This window comes from Branchiostoma floridae, chromosome 4 (genome assembly GCF_000003815.2).
Source record: "Branchiostoma floridae strain S238N-H82 chromosome 4, Bfl_VNyyK, whole genome shotgun sequence".
Classification (NCBI taxonomy): Eukaryota; Metazoa; Chordata; class Leptocardii; order Amphioxiformes; family Branchiostomatidae; genus Branchiostoma; species Branchiostoma floridae.
In genome coordinates this window covers 31,753,385-31,772,921 of record NC_049982.1, presented here as the reverse complement: position 1 = coordinate 31,772,921, position 19,537 = coordinate 31,753,385, and the positions used below count along the sequence as shown (strand labels likewise).

At 40.5% G+C, this 19,537-nt stretch overlaps 2 protein-coding genes across 3 annotated transcripts; one reads left to right on the top strand and one right to left on the bottom strand.

The window, feature by feature from the left end:
- Positions 1-786: 786 nt before the first annotated feature.
- LOC118414813 (succinate--CoA ligase [ADP/GDP-forming] subunit alpha, mitochondrial-like) lies at positions 787-9,462 on the bottom strand. 2 transcript variants are annotated; one of them, XM_035819074.1, is made up of 10 exons: positions 9,333-9,462; positions 7,901-8,001; positions 7,521-7,637; positions 6,689-6,901; positions 6,172-6,229; positions 5,292-5,375; positions 4,028-4,179; positions 2,249-2,437; positions 1,325-1,381; positions 787-982 (listed from the first exon to the last, which is right to left on the bottom strand). In XM_035819074.1, the coding sequence occupies exons 1-9, from the start codon at positions 9,364-9,366 to the stop codon at positions 1,367-1,369; spliced, it is 963 nt and encodes a 320-aa protein (XP_035674967.1). In that variant the 5' UTR covers positions 9,367-9,462; the 3' UTR covers positions 787-982; positions 1,325-1,366. The 2 variants fall into 2 exon arrangements, with proteins under 2 accessions (XP_035674967.1, XP_035674965.1); XM_035819072.1 differs by lacking the exon at positions 1,325-1,381.
- Positions 9,345-18,697, top strand: LOC118414855 (golgin subfamily A member 7-like). The gene is made up of 5 exons (XM_035819128.1): positions 9,345-9,482; positions 12,175-12,309; positions 16,441-16,593; positions 17,213-17,314; positions 18,189-18,697. Exons 1-5 carry the CDS (start codon positions 9,474-9,476, stop codon positions 18,225-18,227), a joined length of 438 nt encoding a protein of 145 aa, XP_035675021.1. The 5' UTR covers positions 9,345-9,473; the 3' UTR covers positions 18,228-18,697.
- Positions 18,698-19,537: the final 840 nt, after the last annotated feature.

Genomic DNA, 19,537 nt, shown 5'->3' with positions numbered 1-19,537 from the left:
ACCGATGTCAAGACTTGTCTTTGTAGCAATGAATGTATGGTATGCAGATACAAAGCATTGTAAACTGAATTTTTCAAAATTGTTCATTGTTACGAGAATTATTACTAGACATGAATTAAAATGAGAATTGCCATTTCCCAATGTTGAATTTGTATAAATTTGTAACCATGCAGTTTATTACAACAATGTAGGAAAGGCTTACTAGTAATTTTTGTGCTGGTATTCCTACTGCTTAAGTAGTTCCTGTTTTCAGTTCTAAGTTTGTGGAAACTCTCAATGTAGTAAGACCATGAAAATAGACCACCACAGATATTTGAAGATTTTATATTAAACCAGATGTCACACAATGTCCATGACACGACATAAAAACTGAAATGATACATTTATTTTCCCCCGCAACTTGTTTTGTAACTCTTCATTCCATTCAAAATGCATTTATAGACTACATTTGGTATCTTTCTTATATTGTACAGTAAGTAGTGTTTACAAGTAAAATACTGAGGGAACTACTCACAGTCAGTTACTTTGTACTATCTGGACACAAAATGTATAAAACCAAGGGCTTGCTTACACCGATTATACTATTTTCCATGTACACCACACTACAAAATGGTAGATAGTTTTAAGACAAAATTTGATTATCTGCCACTACTGTAGTCATGTTTCCTACTTGCTCTGAAAATCATACATTGTGCCTTTTAGTTTTGAATGCTTGTTTTCTAAGGAGCATCTGGGGTATGTAAGTAGGACGGCGGCCACGCAGAGCGGTATGGTTTGAGTTTCCAACTAGCTGTTTTTCCAGCAATGTACACGCAAGATGGTTGCATAAGTGTGAAGGCACTACCAAAAAATTTAGGCAAAGAGATGTCCCACAGAAACCAACCAATTCTTGACAATAACAATCCTATGGGGAGGGGGGGTGATTGTGTGTAATTGGAAGTTGCTGAACTCCTTTTCTCTACAATCCAAGTTTCTGCATTTCCTGTGGGAGAAAAAGAAACATGAAAATTACAGTCAATCTATTCAGAGAAGAAAGACACAGATAATAAGGCATAGCCTTACGTTTGCTTGGAAACTAAAAAGTCCAACAATTGCCAAATTTGACAAAAATCTTTTTCTTGTAAAGCTGTACAACTGACAATAAGCCATTTCACAGTTGCAGTGTGCAATAGATGCATTGTGGTCTAAGGTCAAAGGTAACATCCTTCAGTTGTAAACAATTGTCTGGACATGTTTGTAATGTTTTCACATGGTCTTAACATATGACCTTACCCACAATCTCCCTCAGACTGGAACTATGAGATGGCTTATTGTTACCTGTTACCTTAAAATAGGACAGTGAAAAGCAGAGTGTCTAAGTTCAGGGTCACCCAGACACCAGCTGACACAAAAGGATCCAGGAGAAAGAAAGGGACAAAGAGAGAGAAACAGAGAAATAATTCAATTCACCGTAAAAATAACCACACCCAAATTATACAAGAAGCAACAGTATACTACCAGGCTCACCTCTGAGGCATAGCCAAAAGACTAACCTCATCTATGAAGACCATAAAATGGTGAGAACCAAGAGATTCACTTGGTGGCAACTGAAGATGAAGTAAACATAGGAAGCTACAAGGCGACACTGACTTAATTCTATGGATGACTTCCTTTGGAGACCCCAAAACTAATGTGCGAGGGCGAAAAAAAGGTCCAGCAAAAAAAATGCTGCTAAACCACAGGACTTATCAAGCCCATTCTTTGTCTTTATTCACCTCCAGTAAGATTGTAAGAGAAAGAGACAATCATCATCATTTAATGATATTTTTATTGCCATTCTTTTTTCTCCTTACCCTGGAGAGCAGATCCTCTGGCAAGTGTAAAATCCTGATTGACCAGGAATGCTATTGGGTTACATGTGTTCAGTGAAATGTGAAATTTTGAATGGAAATTCTGTTGAAGGTGCAGCGATCCTAGGGGGTCCAGGGGCATGCTCCCAGGAAAATTTTTAAATCTACACCCTTTGAGTATGAAAGGCTATTTCCTTTATTTTGAGAGGCAAATTTTGCTGGTAGATTCAGCTTGGTTCAATTAATATACATGTATTTACATTGAATTTCGATTTTTGTCTGTCACACTGAAGACAGAATAGTGGAAAATTTTGTCCGTCCCCAGAAGCAAAATCCATCAAAGGTAAAACCCTGGCGTGCACGGATGTCATCCATAAAATTAAGACAGTGAGGCCTAAACAATGCTAATTAGGCATTACCTGTAACATGGTTGTTCCCATCTGGGCTGGTGACATGGTGACCTCCACCCCGGCCTCCTGTAGAGCCTGGATCTTGTCCTGGGCCGCCCCCTTCCCTCCTGAGATGATGGCACCTGCATGGCCCATTCTCCTGCCAGGGGGCGCTGTGACACCAGCGATGAAGGACACAACTGGCTTTTTGTTGGGACCCTAATATGGAGGAAGATGGGATGTAAGTTTACAAAATCATCCAAACATGCTACTGTCCTTTAAAGTGACAGACAGACAAGCCAAAAATAATACTAATTTCATTATTTATTCACAAATGCATACTTACAAGAGCAGGGTTTGAAAAACTCTCAAATGTGCTGCTGTCAATATCTTCGCAAAACAAGCATGTAAGCAAACTGTATCTAAACCCCCCCCCCCCCCAAAAAAAAAAAGAAAATTGAAATAGCAATGCCAGATAGCTGGAAACCAGTGAATCCAGTGTTGGACAAGTTTTCTAAAATTGACTTGTCCTATCGGGCAAGTACTTAAAAAATTTACTTGCCCGAACCAATTTTTCACTTGCCCAAAATCTAAATGACATTTTTCTATGTATATTCATGGCCTTCAATGGACTTTTTGTTATTGGTTCTATTTTCTGTGTTAATCAATGCTTCATGCCATGACTGTGAAAAGTAGCAAGTACATCAAAATCTCACTCAATGGAGAAAAGCTAACTTGTCCAATCGGGCAAGTGGGGAAGGACATGCACTTGCCCGATTGGCATTTTCACTTGTCCGGGACTATAGGGCTAGTGGACTTGTTTATCCCTGGAATGTGGATAAAATTACTGTATGTAGTAGTTGGTAATTGTTAGCTCTTTTATACTGTTGCAGAACAATAAGTGACAATACTGTAAATGCATTTAAGTTCGCGGGGATTTAATTTCGCGGTAGCGGGAAAAAGGACTTTTCGCGGTGGATTTAAGTTCGCGGTTACACCATAGACTGCAGTCTAATACCACAATAGAAAAATGTTCGCGGTGGATTTAATTTCGCGGTATAGTGGTCACCGCGAAAACCGCGAACATTAATCCACCGCGAACATTTCTGCATTTACAGTACATATGGGACTGCATTTCTTACATTGCAGCAGCGACACCTAGCTGCAGTGCATGGTAGTGCAAAGTGGAATCAGTCACTATTGCCCTGAGGAAGGTGACAGATGGTCACCTAACCGTCGACTGTTGTGACGTTTTTCAATACATGTTCTTAAGGTCGAAATACAAAGTTTCTTTAGGGGATCCGCCAGTCAATCCGCCATGCAAATTGATGGTGGTCGAATATAGTTCAGGGCCTAAAACTTCAACTTGAAGTTCAAGATTTTTTCCTGGTCAAATGGGTAGAAATCCTGGCAGTTTTGACGTGGGTGTGACAGGGGAGGGTTTCTACTTCTCTGATTTGGGCCAAAAAGCTGAGTTTTTGTGGTTGTTAGGGGGTATAAAGTTGGGACTTTTTTGTCTTAGCACATGGCCTCCTCACTGGGTTGTGGTGCGGTTTTGAGGTCATGGGTCAATCTTTCAGTTTCCCAGAAGTTTGTGCCGTTAGATTCATGGCGAAATGTGTTGTTAGATTCATGCTGAAATGTGTTTGTTTGGATAGCTGAGATGTCTGGCTTTGAAATGAGGGTATGTTTGTGTGCCAGTAACGTCAGAAAGTTGAGTTATTAACAGTTGCTTTTTCCTCTTTTTGGCATAGGAACCCATTTTTAAGAGGCTGTATATTGAATCACTGACGGATGCCCTTTACTCACAGTGTTGTGTTCCTTGAGATACTCTGCTGCAGACTCCTCCATGCTGCCACCAATCTCCCCGATCATCACGATGCCCTTGGTGGCAGGGTCTCCCAGGAACACCTCCAGGCAGTCCACAAAGTTGGTGCCATTGAAGGGATCGCCTCCAATACCTGCATACAAAATAAAACGTCATGAATTTAGGCCACAGCAAGTAAATTTTATGGATGACATCAGCGCACGCATTAATTTTCGCCTGTTTTCAGAAAAAAAAACAGGATTTTTTTTTCTTCTGCAGGGATGGTAAACATGACGATAAATTGTACCAAAATGAGCAAATATGTTGTGTTGTAGCCTAATAATTGTACTTGTAGAAGCAACACTTACGAGGTACCCAGGACTGTAGTTGTAGAAATAAAACTTATTGGATAGTTGTAAAAGTGACACCAATATGGAAGCCATGAGTGGTTACCAACTATGTTGGTAATGCCAGTCTACCACACTAGTGTCACTTTTAGCACACCAGTTCATGTCTTGAATACAGGAATGAATGCCTTGTTGGCTCTGATACCATGTTTTGTCCCTTTGTTACAACATTCATCACATCTTAATGGTACCTATTTTAGAAAATGTAGCCATCTTATTTTTTTCTCCCATCTTGTTTTTTTCCCGCCCTATCGCACTATTATTGCAGTCTGCAGAGGATGTCATCCATAAAATTTATTTGCTGTGGCCTTATGGTTTGTAATTGTACATTGGGCTTTGATATGTTTAAAATACAGGTAGTTGCTCAGTATAACACTATGTTATGCAATCCAATGCAGTAAAGGATGGCCAGAGCCTAACATCTGCTTTTTTATCTGAAGCAATAGCTGTTAAATCAATTTGTCCCTCAACACAACCCAACATCTGCTTGAAGCTATTCTGCCCAGACCACATGGTGATATTGATGGCCTGGTTCATAATACCAAAAATAAAGGGGTGTTTTCTGAAAATATTCTACATAACTTACATGTATTATACATACAGCTACTATGAAAAAAAAGTCATCTCACAAATACAAACCACGTGCCAAACCACATACAAAGTGATTTGTCTATTTCAAATCTGGACAATAAAACTATACCTTTGTTGCAACTTTGTTGGAAGTTTTCTTTGTAACCACACAATAATCTGGAAAAAAATGTATGTAGGAGTAGCCTGTAGTAACAGCTGGCAATTGAAAGATTGAGCCAATGGTCACTACAGAGGATGGTATTTAGGCTAATGTAGGGGTAGTACTGACCGATGCATAACGTCTGTCCAAGGCCGGCCCTGGTTGTCTGATGGACGGCTTCATATGTCAGGGTTCCTGACCTGGACACAATGCCTGTAGCAAAAAGACAAGAGGTTATAGACTCAGAACAAAGTACATAAGGTGCACAAACTTTTATGGACTCAAAAACAAAGCATTTGCAGGGTAAGACAAGCTCTATGACAATTCACTTGTCCTTTTGGGCACTTGGGTACTTGCCCGATTGGCAATTTGATTTGCCCGGGACAACCATGTACATCGCTATATCATAAGATTTTCTAATTGATTTAACAAATACGGTCCACATTTTCGTTCATTATATCAGCTGGACATCTTACCCAAATAGCAGAAGTTGTTCAAAGTACAGGTAATAGTCTGTAGATCTACTACTAAACTACTACTATGAGGTACAGTTTGGATATCTGGGCTTGGTTGTGTGTACTTGTACATACATACATCATCGACCAGCGGTCGGAACCAGGCAAGTACAAATTTCACTCCATAGGCCCCTATCTGACATAGCTTGCTCTAAATTCTCAAAATCAATACCAGAGTCTCTAGTCAAAGTGTCCGTAAAAGTCAAACTTCTGCAATGTACCCGGCCACTTGGTTTCCATAGAAGAACAGAAGACACTAATTCCTGTTTTGCTCGGCAACAGTGTCCCGCAAACTTTACCCTTCGGTGAGTCAGTTTCTGGGATAGCTGTGGTAGATTTCCATATATGGTTTTGAGTGTAGCATGTTGAGTCCATGGTATGTTCTGAGCTCTGCGAAGTAACTTTGTGTAAGTCCCGTCTAATCTGTTCTGTAGTTGACAAGTAAGTGTCCAGGTTTCCGCACCATAAAGCAAAATGTGTGTACTTGTACTTACCTATGTTTCCTGGTTGATGGATGTGTCCAGGCATGATTCCTATCTTACATTCTCCAGGCTAGAGGGACAAAACAGAGAAACACTTTCATTACAACTCAGCTTTAAAAAATGATGCAAGACTAAATTTACAGTCTGTGTTATCCCTATTCACACAGTGTAGTTCCACCACCATTTCATAGTTACACTGTACATGTAATACGATGTACTGTAAATGCAGAAATGTTCGCGGTGGATTAATGTTTGCGGATTTCGCGGCGGCGGCCGCTTCACCGCGAATTTAAAACCACCGCGAACATTTTTTCATAACAGTAAGAGACTACAGTGCATGGTGCTATCGCGAAATTAAATCCACCGCAAAAAGTCCATTTTCCCGCTACCGCGAAATTAAATCCCCGCGAACTTAAATGCATTTACAATATCTACCACAATGAAGATGTAGTTTTGTTTGATTACAATAACAGACGATATAGATACAACAAGACTGTTTGCTGGACCAACAGATTGACCGGTTGGTTACCTTGATGATGCCTGGACAGTTGGGTCCGATGAGCCGTGTCTTGTCCTGCCTGACCAGTCGGTGTTTCACCTTGACCATGTCCTGCTGGGGAATCCCCTCCGTGATGCACACGACCAATGACATCTCTGCGTCGATGGCTTCTAGGATGGCCTTCCCGGCAAATGGCGGCGGCACGTAGATGACAGATGCCACGGCGCCTGTGGCTTCTTTGGCCTAGCAGAGAGTCAATCGAAAGTACTAAGTATTTATTCACATACGCTTCAATCTAGTGATGCTGAAGAAGAGTGATGGATGTCACTCGAAACATTCCGAAGTAAATATCTGTTTTTTTATCCAGTTGTACTTGTAGAGACTGAATTGTATTTGAATATTGTTTACCTGGATGTCTAACCTTTATGAACGTACTTAGTATTTAATTCAAAACTGCTGCATATACATTTGTAAAATTCTTTTGTTTTGTTTTTTGATCTAACGTCTTTATGTTTTCCCTGGTAGGGAAAATCATATTGTTGTCGCTGGTGTGTTCTTTTTATTTCTTCTCATTTTGTCAGTTTGTCACAAATCAAAGAGACCTTAGAACTGCGTTAGGATATTAGCTGCAGATTGTAAATATGAGCATTTTTTTTACTAGCACACAGTACTATTGGGTGAACTAAATGGTATAGTATGTATTTGTTAATGATGTAGATAGAATGTAGTTTTTTTTTTTACTCGCACACAACACTTAAGGACGAGCCTAATGGTAAAGGAAAAACACTGCCTTTCTAGTTTGCAAATACAGTTTGGAGACTGCAGAAACGCCATCCATGAAATATACATGCTGTAGTCTTACCTCTGCGACAGAGTTGAAGACAGGTAGTCCAAGGTGAGTCTTGCCTCCCTTCCCTGGTGACACCCCTCCCACCATCTGGGACCCATACTCTATGGACTGCTGGCTGTGAAATGTTCCCTGCAAGGAAGAGATTTACGATAAAACTCGGCATACTCTGGGAAACAGCCTCGTTTTCATGCATGTTTTCTTCATCGTGCATGTTAACGTAAACTCACTCACCCACCAAAAACTGTGACAAATGAATGAAAATTGTTGAAATGCAATTCAAGATGTCCAAACAATATTTTCTACACATGACTAAACTACCTAGCCTCGTTTTGGTGCAATGACCCCTGAAAATCCAAAATGGACACCATAACTGGAATCATAAGTGGTCGTACCTGTTTCCCAGTAAAACCTTGACAGATGACTTTGGTGTCCTTGCCTATGGCGATGTTTGGTCGAGTAGCTGTGTAACAGTGCCTAACCCCCAGCTGCTGGACTGGAAAGTAGAGAGGTCAATTAAAAACAATTGCACACCTTTGTTATCTGGTTATGGGGTAACCAAGCATTTGCATGAATTTTATGAGATTTGTACAAATTTTGTGAAAATGCACAGTCCCTATGCAAAAACATACAAATTCTTTGAAAAAAACCCACATATCACTATTTGAAAACGTATGAACCTTATGTGATACAAACAAATATTACGCACCAACCTTATGCAATGCAAAAGGGCATTTGACCCCTACGTCAGGAGAAGGCATGTTTCTGAGCATTGAAACCCATTATATTTCTACATCAAGGCATTGAATGGACATCTGCCGTCACGAAAATGTGTTTTTTAATAATAGCATGTGAGCTACTCTTTTGCTTCATTTTGGCGGGTCATCATATTTTTCCATTGCCAAAGATTAAGGCCGCCAACTTAAAAATCCTGCTCTAGGCAGCAGTTGGTCGGTTTCGCAAAACGTTTGTGTATATCCACATAAGATCGTTTGTTTTACCTAGTGATTCAAGCATACCACATTTGTACGTTTTCGCATAGTGATTCATGTGACGGAGCAGCCACCATTCGGCACTATCTCAGGTGACCATAATTACCCGAGGTGTGGCAATACGACTGTAGGTTGAACCACTTACACCCCGAAGGACCCCTAGTCTTTTCTATGTGGCTATATGGTTAGTTTTCTAACATGCTTAAGGTCTGGCTATCCTCAAAAACGGGATCTACACTACTTTCCCAAGGGCACAAGATCGGTGACATGAGTAGAGTGGAGTAGAGGTCTTCTGGCACAAGCAGGAATGCACCCGGATTCGAACGCGGGGGCTATGTGGTGTTGGGTCAAACACGCTGCCGTTATGCTACAGTACCCCACACCTTACCTTGCCATCATTTACCACCAAGTCAAAAGTCCCATCTTTAAATTTTTTACCCAGACCAGGTCAACCCTTGGTTCCTACTGGCCCCCTTCCTTTCCCAATATCAATGCTCCCAGAGAACATAATACTTTTTAAAAGCAAGAACGCGAAGGTTTAATGAGATTATTTCTTAGTATAATAAGATCCTTATCGTATCAAGATATGTGATGTAAAGAACTATTTTTTTGTACTAGACAGAGGATGACATTAGAATTTTCATATCACAAGATAATTTCTATTTTCGGCCCACCCCGCCCCCATACCCGAAAGTAACGGTGTTTTTTAGCCGTTTTAAACGGTCTATGATCATACCTAGCGTCTACATCAAATTAACCAAGTTAGCCTTGTTATATTAACATGGTTATTCAAGCTTTTTTCTCTTCTATTTGGCGCAAAATTGGCCAAACTTACGGCAATGTCGAAGGAAGAACCTGGAGGCCGCCATGTTGGATGGAACAGTAGATTACCCAGCATGCCCCTGAGTCTCGCGAGAAAGGACGAGAAAGAACGTGAACTCGCCGGAAGGACCCGGATGTAGCTAGATGTGAAGAAATGGCGGAGGTAAGTCATTAAAAAACACAAAACGTATAGAAAAACGAGTTTTAGGAAGGTTAAATGTGAATTTGTTTGTTGGTAAGTGGATTCTGAACAAGTATCTACTGTTTAAGATAAATAGAGTGGTGGTACGATTGGTACAGATGTTTTCCTGATGCCAAAATCTTTGCCGGTTTTATCTTCGTGACAAAAAATGTTCTTCACTGTGACAAAAATATTTAACGGCACTGAACTTTAATCCAACGCAACTTTAATCCAACACTTTTCAGAACCCATCTGTCAGTCAAAAACTGGCTCCGGTATGCAAATTCTTTTGAGTGCTTTACAAAACCAGTAAGGTATACGACTTAAAACCTTGTAACTTTGAGCTCAAAAAGATCGCATGTTGCTGCGACAAGTTTATTAATCTTCTGGTATGTTTTCATGCTGTTAATCAAGCCGTGGGAGGAGGGCAGCGATTGTAATTTCAAGCAACCCTACTCTTCGTCCTCACATTACACATTAATCATCACAGTAAATATAGCGAAATATTAATAAACTGTCCATCCAACACAACCAACATGCCTTGAAGTGTCCCTCTTTAAAGTACAGGGCCAGGCTTTGTTACACAAATTCAGTGGCAATCCGAACACGCGCCATTTTGAATCATATTTCAGCACGCCCCTTCACCCCTATTTTTGAAAGTGATCACATCCAAAGGCCAATAGGACGGATCTCACTGGCGATACCAACAGCCCCACATGGGGGACGTGCTGTAGGGAGTTTGTACTGTGTTTTGCGGGTATATTTTTTGGGAACCATTCACAAACAACGTGTTTTGCCACCAAATTTTGCTAACCAAACAACGATGAAAAGTTTCATAGAACGTCATAACTGTGTAGTAGAACAGCAGAACGGATTTGCCGCTGGTTGATGCATTTTGGGGCCGTGTTTTGATCGCGGCTATCAGCAGTTTACCGACATGCCGATTTGCCAATTTAACCTTGAGTAAGTGCCTGCCGATTAATACAAATTTGTCGTTGTAAATATGAAATCCATAGATAAACAGCCTTGTTATATTATTGTGTTGGATTAAAGTTCCACTGGGAATAGAATCCCAAAGGACTTGCTATCAGTTACACTGTCTTTGAAATGTTATTTTCTCGTGACACAACAGAAAGTGGCAGACCAATGCATGTGTAGCAATGGCCGGGGAAACATAGTAAACAATGCACTAAACAGTTTCCAGAATGCGCTAAACCCGCTTGTTTATTCATGGTTCAGTTTGGAATTTGCTGGAATGTGTTGGATTAAAGTTCAGTGCCGTTATGCGTTGTGGTTTTATGTTCACGATTTACCACCCCGAATATTTGTTTCATCCTGCGCTCCTCTAACCCCATGTTTAAAGCTACGCGTACGGGCTATACATCTACAGTATTTTGATGTGTTGGAGCAAGTCCTTGGTTGGAGGCACCTTTATAGGCCTACCTAATACTTACTTAACCTAGTCCACCCATGAAAGTTGACCTCCAGGTCGTTGGAAACACCGATGATTTATGGTAAAACATTCTTATACTAACTAGGCACAATTAAGGTCTCATTGACGAGTTTGTTTTTCCCATAGACTTCTATGTTATAATTCGTGGTTTAAATGGCTGCGTTCATAATGAAGCTACGTGAAATTTCAGCAGATTTTTCATTCTATGTCGAGCACATTTACCGTATATCGTGGGAAAAAATTGCCAACGTAAACTAAGGATAGGAACTTTTTTTATAGCAATTACAAACTACGATTAGTCAATCCCCCAAAAAGCCACTTTTTCGCTGCTAGTGTACAACCGCACCACTCAGAACCCACGACTGTGTACCTCCGACCTAGCACGCAGCTGCAAAACTTTACCTGCTAATTTCTTCAGTTACAAACAAGCTTTCACCAATCTAACTTTTGAGATCAGTTCCGCTGGCTAAAAGGGAATTTCTCACCACTAAAAACGTGCGTCCGTGCAGCCGTTTATTTTTTGGCTCGGATCTATTTTAGGGTCCCCACTCGGAGTAATACATCAATGAGACCTTGAACGCATTGTCCAAAGGGTAGTTAAGGATAGAACCGGAGTGATCAACTGGAACTGTTCTAATCATAAATACTATTAAGATAAATGCCCTCTTATATTCATAGACAAACCTGCCAAAGCATAAGAGAGGACAAATTGCATTTAATTGTGTATACTAGTAGTTACTATTTTAGTACTTGAGGTCAACTTACAGCTACTCACCAAGAAATTTGGACCTCTAATGGATAGGGATAAAATCCTAGCTAAAATCCTGTTGGGGCAACAAGGTAGAGTAAGATATGAAGATATCATAGAGAGCTGATAACACCGTAGAAAAAAAGTTGCACTTGCAGCGCATGCCCAGTTGAAACCATTAATAATAATAATAATATCGAGTGTATTTTGCAGCCAGTAGGTGCCCAAAGTGGGTAATGAGGCTGTTTAACGTGGCCGAGGCACCTCCTCGAGCACGGGACCCCCGTTTTACGTCCCTCCCGGAAGACGATTTCGTGGAAAGCTTCGTGAGACTACAGCAATCCGGACGTCCTTGGTTGGTCTCCCATCCAAGCACTGTCCGGACCGCGCGTTGCTTAACTTCCGAGATCGAGGGATCGGGTGTACCAACGCGCCACGCGGCTGTAGCTAACCTCCTCATGTTTCTGCACTAGGCTCACAGGATGGACGATGTGGCACGAACCCCGCCCGCAGCACCCAACATTCAGAAGGTTTTCATCCAGCGGGATTTCTCCGAAGGTACAGGCTGCAAGTTCCAGTCCAAGTTTCCACCAGAACTGGAAGGGAGGGTGAGTTTGCAGGAACAACGGAATTCTTTTTCTTTGAAGAGGTTCATCAGTCACATATAAATACAGTTACTGCAAATTTTCTTCAAGCAATGACAGGTTTAAAAGGCACGTTACATACCTCCAAATTTTCGATGTCTGACAGCTAGGGCTGGGTATCGGCACAGCGTACCGGTACAAAACCGGTTTTTCCTATTCAGGGTTCTCCCCAGAATTTTTTAGTATAGTGGAGGGGCTGGCCAATATAACCCGCACCAACGCGCTGTGCTTTCATGAAAATGGGTTCATTTTGCAATGACAGAGGGTGTCAAATACTACAAGTATAATATACTGTTGTTATTCCTTTGTTGTGAAGTGGCAAAACGACTATGGTTTTGATCATCACTCATTCACAAGTTTTTGAAGACTGCTGACTGGAAAAGTGACTCTGCTTGGCACAAAATCTGTGAATTGTCATTAATTTTAGCAAAACTAGCCAAGAAAATAGGGAAGAAACACACTAAATTTGAAAAGTAGTACAATGGAGCTGGCTAGGAGTATAGTGGAGGGCCTCCCTTATTCCATCCTTTGGGGAGGACCCTGCTATTGGACCGGTCCAGAAAAAACAGACCTGAAACAATTAGGTGGACCGGATGTTGGACCGATTAGAAAATTAACAGATTATTTTATCAGGCATTCACACGTTTGGGCGCTTGCAGGTGGAAGAAAATAACAAGAGTGAAGTAGAGTTTATAGTAATTTCTACCAAGTTTTACAGCCAATCATACAGGTGCAGTTAGCGTTGAAGGATTTTAAAACGCCAGTGTAAGTCTAATACTCCACCAAACAGATTTCTTTGTAGTGAAATGTACCATTAGTATGAGTCATACTGCTGCTTACTGCATCAGGTCCAGGTCCAGATCTGGACCTGATCCTTTGGACCTGAACCGGACCTGGACCTGAATTTTCTGTACCGGTACCCAGCCCTACTGACAGCACACCTTGTTCATGGAGAGTGACCTAGTCTCGATCTCGCGAGAGAGCATGGGACTAGGTCAGGCTTGCATAGATCATCTGCCCCCTCCCCCCACCTCCTTACGGAGAAGGGGTAGGTAGGACTTGGGCATCTCCCAGCCCTTATTCTTAATGAAATTTAATAATCAATGTTCAGAACAGTGCAAAGCAACCCTGTACAAAATTTTGGAGACCTCATACCTCCATAAAATACTTAAATTCCAAATAACACATCCACATTCTTTATGAACCATGCATGAATATGAACAACTTTAACTTGTTAAACGTTTCGTATTAAATGACATTCCATGTTGATTGTTGATTTAATGATATGGATGACATCTGTGCAGGCATCAATTTTTGCCCGCTTCCAACAAAAAAAAATCAACCATACTGTTAATCGTACAAAGAAGCTGTAAAAATGTATATGCTGTAGATTGCAAAAATTATTTCTGAAAACATGTAGTATTAATGTCAATTCCAAGGTGAAAGAAGAAGATGTGAAAAAGCAAAAAGGAAGAATCTATTGTTCAGTATGTCATACTCAGACATTTGTTCAACCTTGCTGACCACATAGATGTCATAATGAAGGCAAATTCTTTTTTTGCCAAATCATTTTTTTTATTCGCATGCTCACATCAGTTTGTGAGTTCCCAAAACTTGTCATCAATATAATCAAATAAACTTGGCCTTATTAAATTTACTACCGGTACTTTGCCAGTTCGGTACTGTTGCAAATTAGGCCCTTATTTGATTATGTGTACTTGTTAATGATCAACCTTCCATAGATTACACAATGTCATGTATGAAAGTGACAATGCTCTTTACTACTACTAGGGGTGTGTACTGATACGTACTGGTACAAAACCGTTTTTTTCTGGTTTGACCGGTCCATATAAAACGCATAAAAAAAAAATCAGTGAACTGATTCAAAAATGAATATATCATACTGGGAGGTGTTCACGTGTTTTGGGGCTCACTGATCCAAGAAAATAAGAAGAGTAAAGTACTCTCATGTCCCTAATAAACGTACCGGGACGTTTATTTTTTTCAGCCTCACAATCCACCCGGTACGTTCTTATTTTGGACGGTACGTTTATTTTTTTTTTCTGAAAATTGGGGCTTTGCTTAGCCAGGACCCTCAAAGAATTGAATTTTGGGGGTTTTCTGCCCATATTTCCGCGGTATTTTTGCTCAAAATTCCCTATTTTTCGGGCGAAACGGCGCGGATTTCCATGAGCGTGTACGCGTATGCGGTACTCTTTCGGTGATTTCGGTCGGTCTCGCTATGACGCTACGAAGTAAATGTTGTTCTTGGGGGAAAATAAAACACCACACTGACGTTTTGAAATACAATTTTTACATAAATAACTTTTAGTTTAAATTTAGTAGTAGTTTATAGTCTCTGTTTACATCGTAAACCAGCACCTTGCACGAGGAATTTCCCGCCGGTCTGGTGGTTCCATGCGCTTTCGGCAGCGAGGCGGAAGAGTGATTCGTTCACATAATAAATGCTGGACGTAAAAATAACAACTATAACTTCGTTTCCCTTGTAATATGAGTTTTGCCGCCGCAAATTCTCCCAAACGACAGGAATTCGTCGGTAAAAACAGCAAGTTCATAATCATTTCTAGTATAAGCATCTCTCAAACCGCAACAACTTTCCTTTGTAGCTGCATGTGCCATTATGCCGAGGTGGTCACGTCGAAATAAAACTTTCTTAACGTAGGCTTATTTCTTTGACAAAAATCAATCTTAGTCTAGTTTTCACACAACTAACTTTTATTTAATAGGTTTTAATCGTTTTTATACCGTAATCACTGTATTTTATGCTACACATCAGAAATCTTGTTGCGATATTTTACCTTGGTAAAAGTGGAGTCGTCCACTGACCCCTACTGACCTTGTTTATTTGCTGCTGACGCCATCTTGGAGATAAGCGCAAAGACGGAGATTTCCATTTTTGGCCCGCGGAATACGAAAATTGGGACAGCGTACATGCATTTCAAGAACCTAAAACGTCAGATACATGAACGGACGGTCTATTTGTAAAATCTACCCATATAGCCTTCCAGTCTGCACAGAAATGACGATGTAGAGAAGGGTAGAAGTGCAAAGAGTCTGAGATGAGAAAAAAACGCCACGTGAATTCAACAACACTTCGCATAAAATCACACAATTTTGTATAATGTTTCCTTTATTTAATGTCTCCTTCATAAAGTGTCCAAGTTGAACCGACATCTTGCTGATGTAGTACAGAAAAAAAAAGTGATCCCCTCTTGGATAATTTACTATTTAGCGCAGCGTAACGCGGCCGGCCACGCGCCCGTGACGGCAGTGTTGGCATAGCGGCCGGACTGAAAATCGTCTGGCCGCGACCGGTGACCGCTATAGACTATTTCTTAATGCTTAGGTCAACGGGAAAAATCCAAGGGACCGACGAAAAGTGACCGCATGGCGAGTTACGTGGCCCCTATACTCAGGTGACCCTAAGGCAGGTTTCACTGCGAATTTCAACTTAACCTTTTATTAAAATTCTTCAGCTCATAATTTATAGAACTAACTGATGTGGTTCTTAGGCATAAATGAATAAAAAGACCTACCTGCTTATCATCTCCTTTTCTTTGGACAGAAGTAGCATGTTCACAGTTAAATACATGTCAATTTGGTAATTTTCCGGGGGGTATGTTTATTCCGGGGGGTACGTTTATTAGATATTGACGATTTGTCCGGGGGGTATGTTTATTCCGGAGGGTATGTTTATTAGGGACATGAGAGTAGCGGAGAGTTGATAGTCATTTTTACCAAGCTTTTACGTTTTAGTTCTTCTTTCAAACTTGGTCTAAAACAGAGGCAGTTAATGTTGTTAACATGACTAGGATAGGATTTTAAAACGCCAATGGTCGTCGGATATTTCTACAAGCTGAAACCTTTCTGGCAAAATTGACCATTGTTTTGAGTATTGCCGCTCACAAGTTTTCACAATCAGGTCCAGGTTCAGGTTCGGACTTGGACCTGATCCTTTAGACCTGGACCAAACTTGTACCTGAATTTTCCACACCGGTACCCACCCCTACAGTACTCTTTAAAGTATGTACATGAATATTAAAGTAACTGCTTTTTGCACTGTTTGACCTGTAGATAGAGAGAACAGCGTTTGAAGCCACGATCACCAGAATCAACGAGTTGTTTGGCGAAGCAGAGCGCGTGGGAGGAGCCACTTACTGCGAGGGGTGTATGGGGTGTTTGACGGCATACCTCATCTATCTTTGTATCGACACACATTATGAAAAGGTAGGGTCCTTGTTTTATATTGTTGTTGTCATTTTGTGCCTCTTCCTTAATTTTTGTGTTCCATGATGTCTGTTGTTTTTGTGGTCCATGAAGTCTGTTGTTTTTGTGGTCCATGAAGTCTGTCGCTTTTTTGTCCATGATGTCTGTTGTTTTTGTGGTCCATGATGTCTGTTGTTTTTGTGGTCCATGATGTCTGTTTTTTTGTGGTCCATGATGTCTGTTGTTTTGTGGTCCATGATGTCTGTCGTTTTTGTAGTCCATGATGTCTGTCGTTTTTGTAGTCCATGAAGTCTGTTGTTTTTGTGGTCCATGATGTCTGTCGTTTTTGTAGTCCATAATGACTGTTGTTTTTGTAGTCCATGATGTCTGTCGTTTTTGTGGTCCATGATGTCTGTCGTTTTTGTGATCCATGACGTCTGTTGTTTTTCTGTGGTCCATGATGTCTGTTGTTTTTCTGTAGTCCATGATGTCTGTTGTTTTTGTGGTCCATGATGTCTGTCGTTTTTGTGATCCATGACGTCTGTTGTTTTTCTGTGGTCCATGATGTCTGTTGTTTTTCTGTAGTCCATGATGTCTGTTGTTTTTGTGGTCCATGATGTCTGTTTTTTTTGTGGTCCAGGTTCTGAAGAGGATAGCCCGGCACATCCAGGAGCAGAATGAGAACATTTACATCCCCAGAGGCCTACAACTGGTGGATCCCATCGAACGAGGGCTCAGAGTTGTATCCTTTGATAATGGTTTATTCAGAAGTCACAGTTGCCACATTGCAGCCAATGGCTGAATTGCGTGGGAAACTTTCCAATTCATAAAACATTACACAAGTTAAAAATGTCGAAACAGGAGCTCTAAATATACAGGTTAAAAGCATTGATCAACGAAGTTTAACATGAAACAAGACCATTACAGGCCATACAATTACAGGACATTTATATAAAAACTGTTCATAGAATATCGTAGGATAGTACATATATCCTACGATCCTTTCACATGGAACTTCTTCAGGGGAGGTTCTAATTCTTGAAATACAGAGGGGGTTATGAGTTGCATTGGAATGAAAAAAAGATTAAGGATCTTACTGGCAAATGTCAGCACGAACATATGGACATAGGAACACTGAATAACTCAGTGTGTATTTTTGGCACACTATTGAAATATGGCCAAAGAGGCTCTGTGGGCGTCACTCCACCATCATGGAAATCCGTACCAAGTGCCTTTCCCAAGGGCACAATGCCGGGGCATGGCGAGTATTGAACCTCACCTCAAGGTTTAGAGAACAACACTCAACCATACGCCATTGGAGTTAAAGGAAGAGGCAAATTAAAATGGGAAGTTAGATCATGGAATTTGAAGAATAGCATGAAAGCCATCTACATTCCTACAAGTTTGAAAGATAGCTCATGACTGCCAAGATAAGGATACCCTTGGCAGAACCATTGAAATATGTTGAATGCCACTAGACTTGAAGTGGCAGTGAATCTTAGTGCTGTGTTGCTAGTTGCTAGAGTAGAGTTGCTAGAGTAGAAATGAAAGAGATTTGTATACTGCCTGTTGTTGTTGAAGATGTTTGATTCTCTTCCTTAACGCTACTTTCACAGCTTGAAATCGTTATTTATGATTCTCCAGTGGGGAGATAGGACAGCCGACATGCAGCAAGACACATCCACATTAACTAAGCAGTTTGTTATACATGTAATAGGAATTCTAGACCTTGATTTGGCCAGTGTCCTCCATGCACAATTATAGGTGTCATTATCCCTTGTGCACAATCAACTGATGTCATCATCATTTGTGTATAATCTGTAGGTCCTGGTGTCATCATCCTTTGTGCACAATTATGTAGTGTCATCATAATTTGTGCACGATCATTTGGTGACACCATTAAGATTTGTGTACACTCTTGAAAATGTGTCATCATCCTTTGTGTGCTATCATTTTTTTTGTGTCATCATTATTTGTGCACAATCATTTGGTGTCATCATCCTTTGTGCACAATCTTTTAGTGTCATCGTCCTTTGTGTACAATCATTTGGTGTCATTGTCTTTTGTGCACAATCATTTGGTGACACCTTTAAGATATGTGTACACTTTTAAAGGTGTCATCATCCTTTGTGTACAAAGTCTTTTGGTGTCATCCCTTGTGCACAGTCAGATGATGTCATCATCATTTGTGTACAATCTTTAAGTGTCATGATAATTTGTGCACAGTCATTTGGTGTCATCATAATTTGTGCACAATAATTTGGTGTCATCATCTTTTGTGCACAATCATTTGGTGTCATCATCTTTTGTGCACAATCATTTGGTGACATCATCTTTTGTGCACAATCATTTGGTGTCATCATCTTTTGTGCACAATCATTTGGTGACACCTTTAAGATATGTGTACACTTTTAAAGGTGTCACCATCCTTTGTGTACAAAATCATTTGGTGTCATCATCCCTTGTGCACAGTCAGATGGTGTCATCATCATTTGTGTACAATCTTTAAGTGTCATGATAATTTGTGCACAATCATTTGGTGTCATCATAATTTGTGCACATTCATTTGGTGTCATCATAATTTGTGCACAATCTTTTGGTGTCATGATTATTTGTGCACAATCATTTGGTGTCATCGTCTTTTGTGCACAGTCATTTGGTGACATCTTTAAGATTTGTGCATGCTCTTGAAGGTGTCACCATCTTTTGTGCACAATATATGGTGTCATCATCATTTGTGCACAATATTTTACTGTCATCATTCTTTGTGTACAATTATTTAGTCTCATGCTCATTTGTGTACAATCATCTAGTGTCATTTATCTTGTCATGAACTTGTGTGACTGGATCCATAAAACTAAAATTGGGACCATGCTATCAATTAATTAGCCCACATTGGTCTTCAATTTTTGTCCAAAAAAACATTGTGTTTTTGGACAGCTTTTTCCCCATACAATTGAGAGGT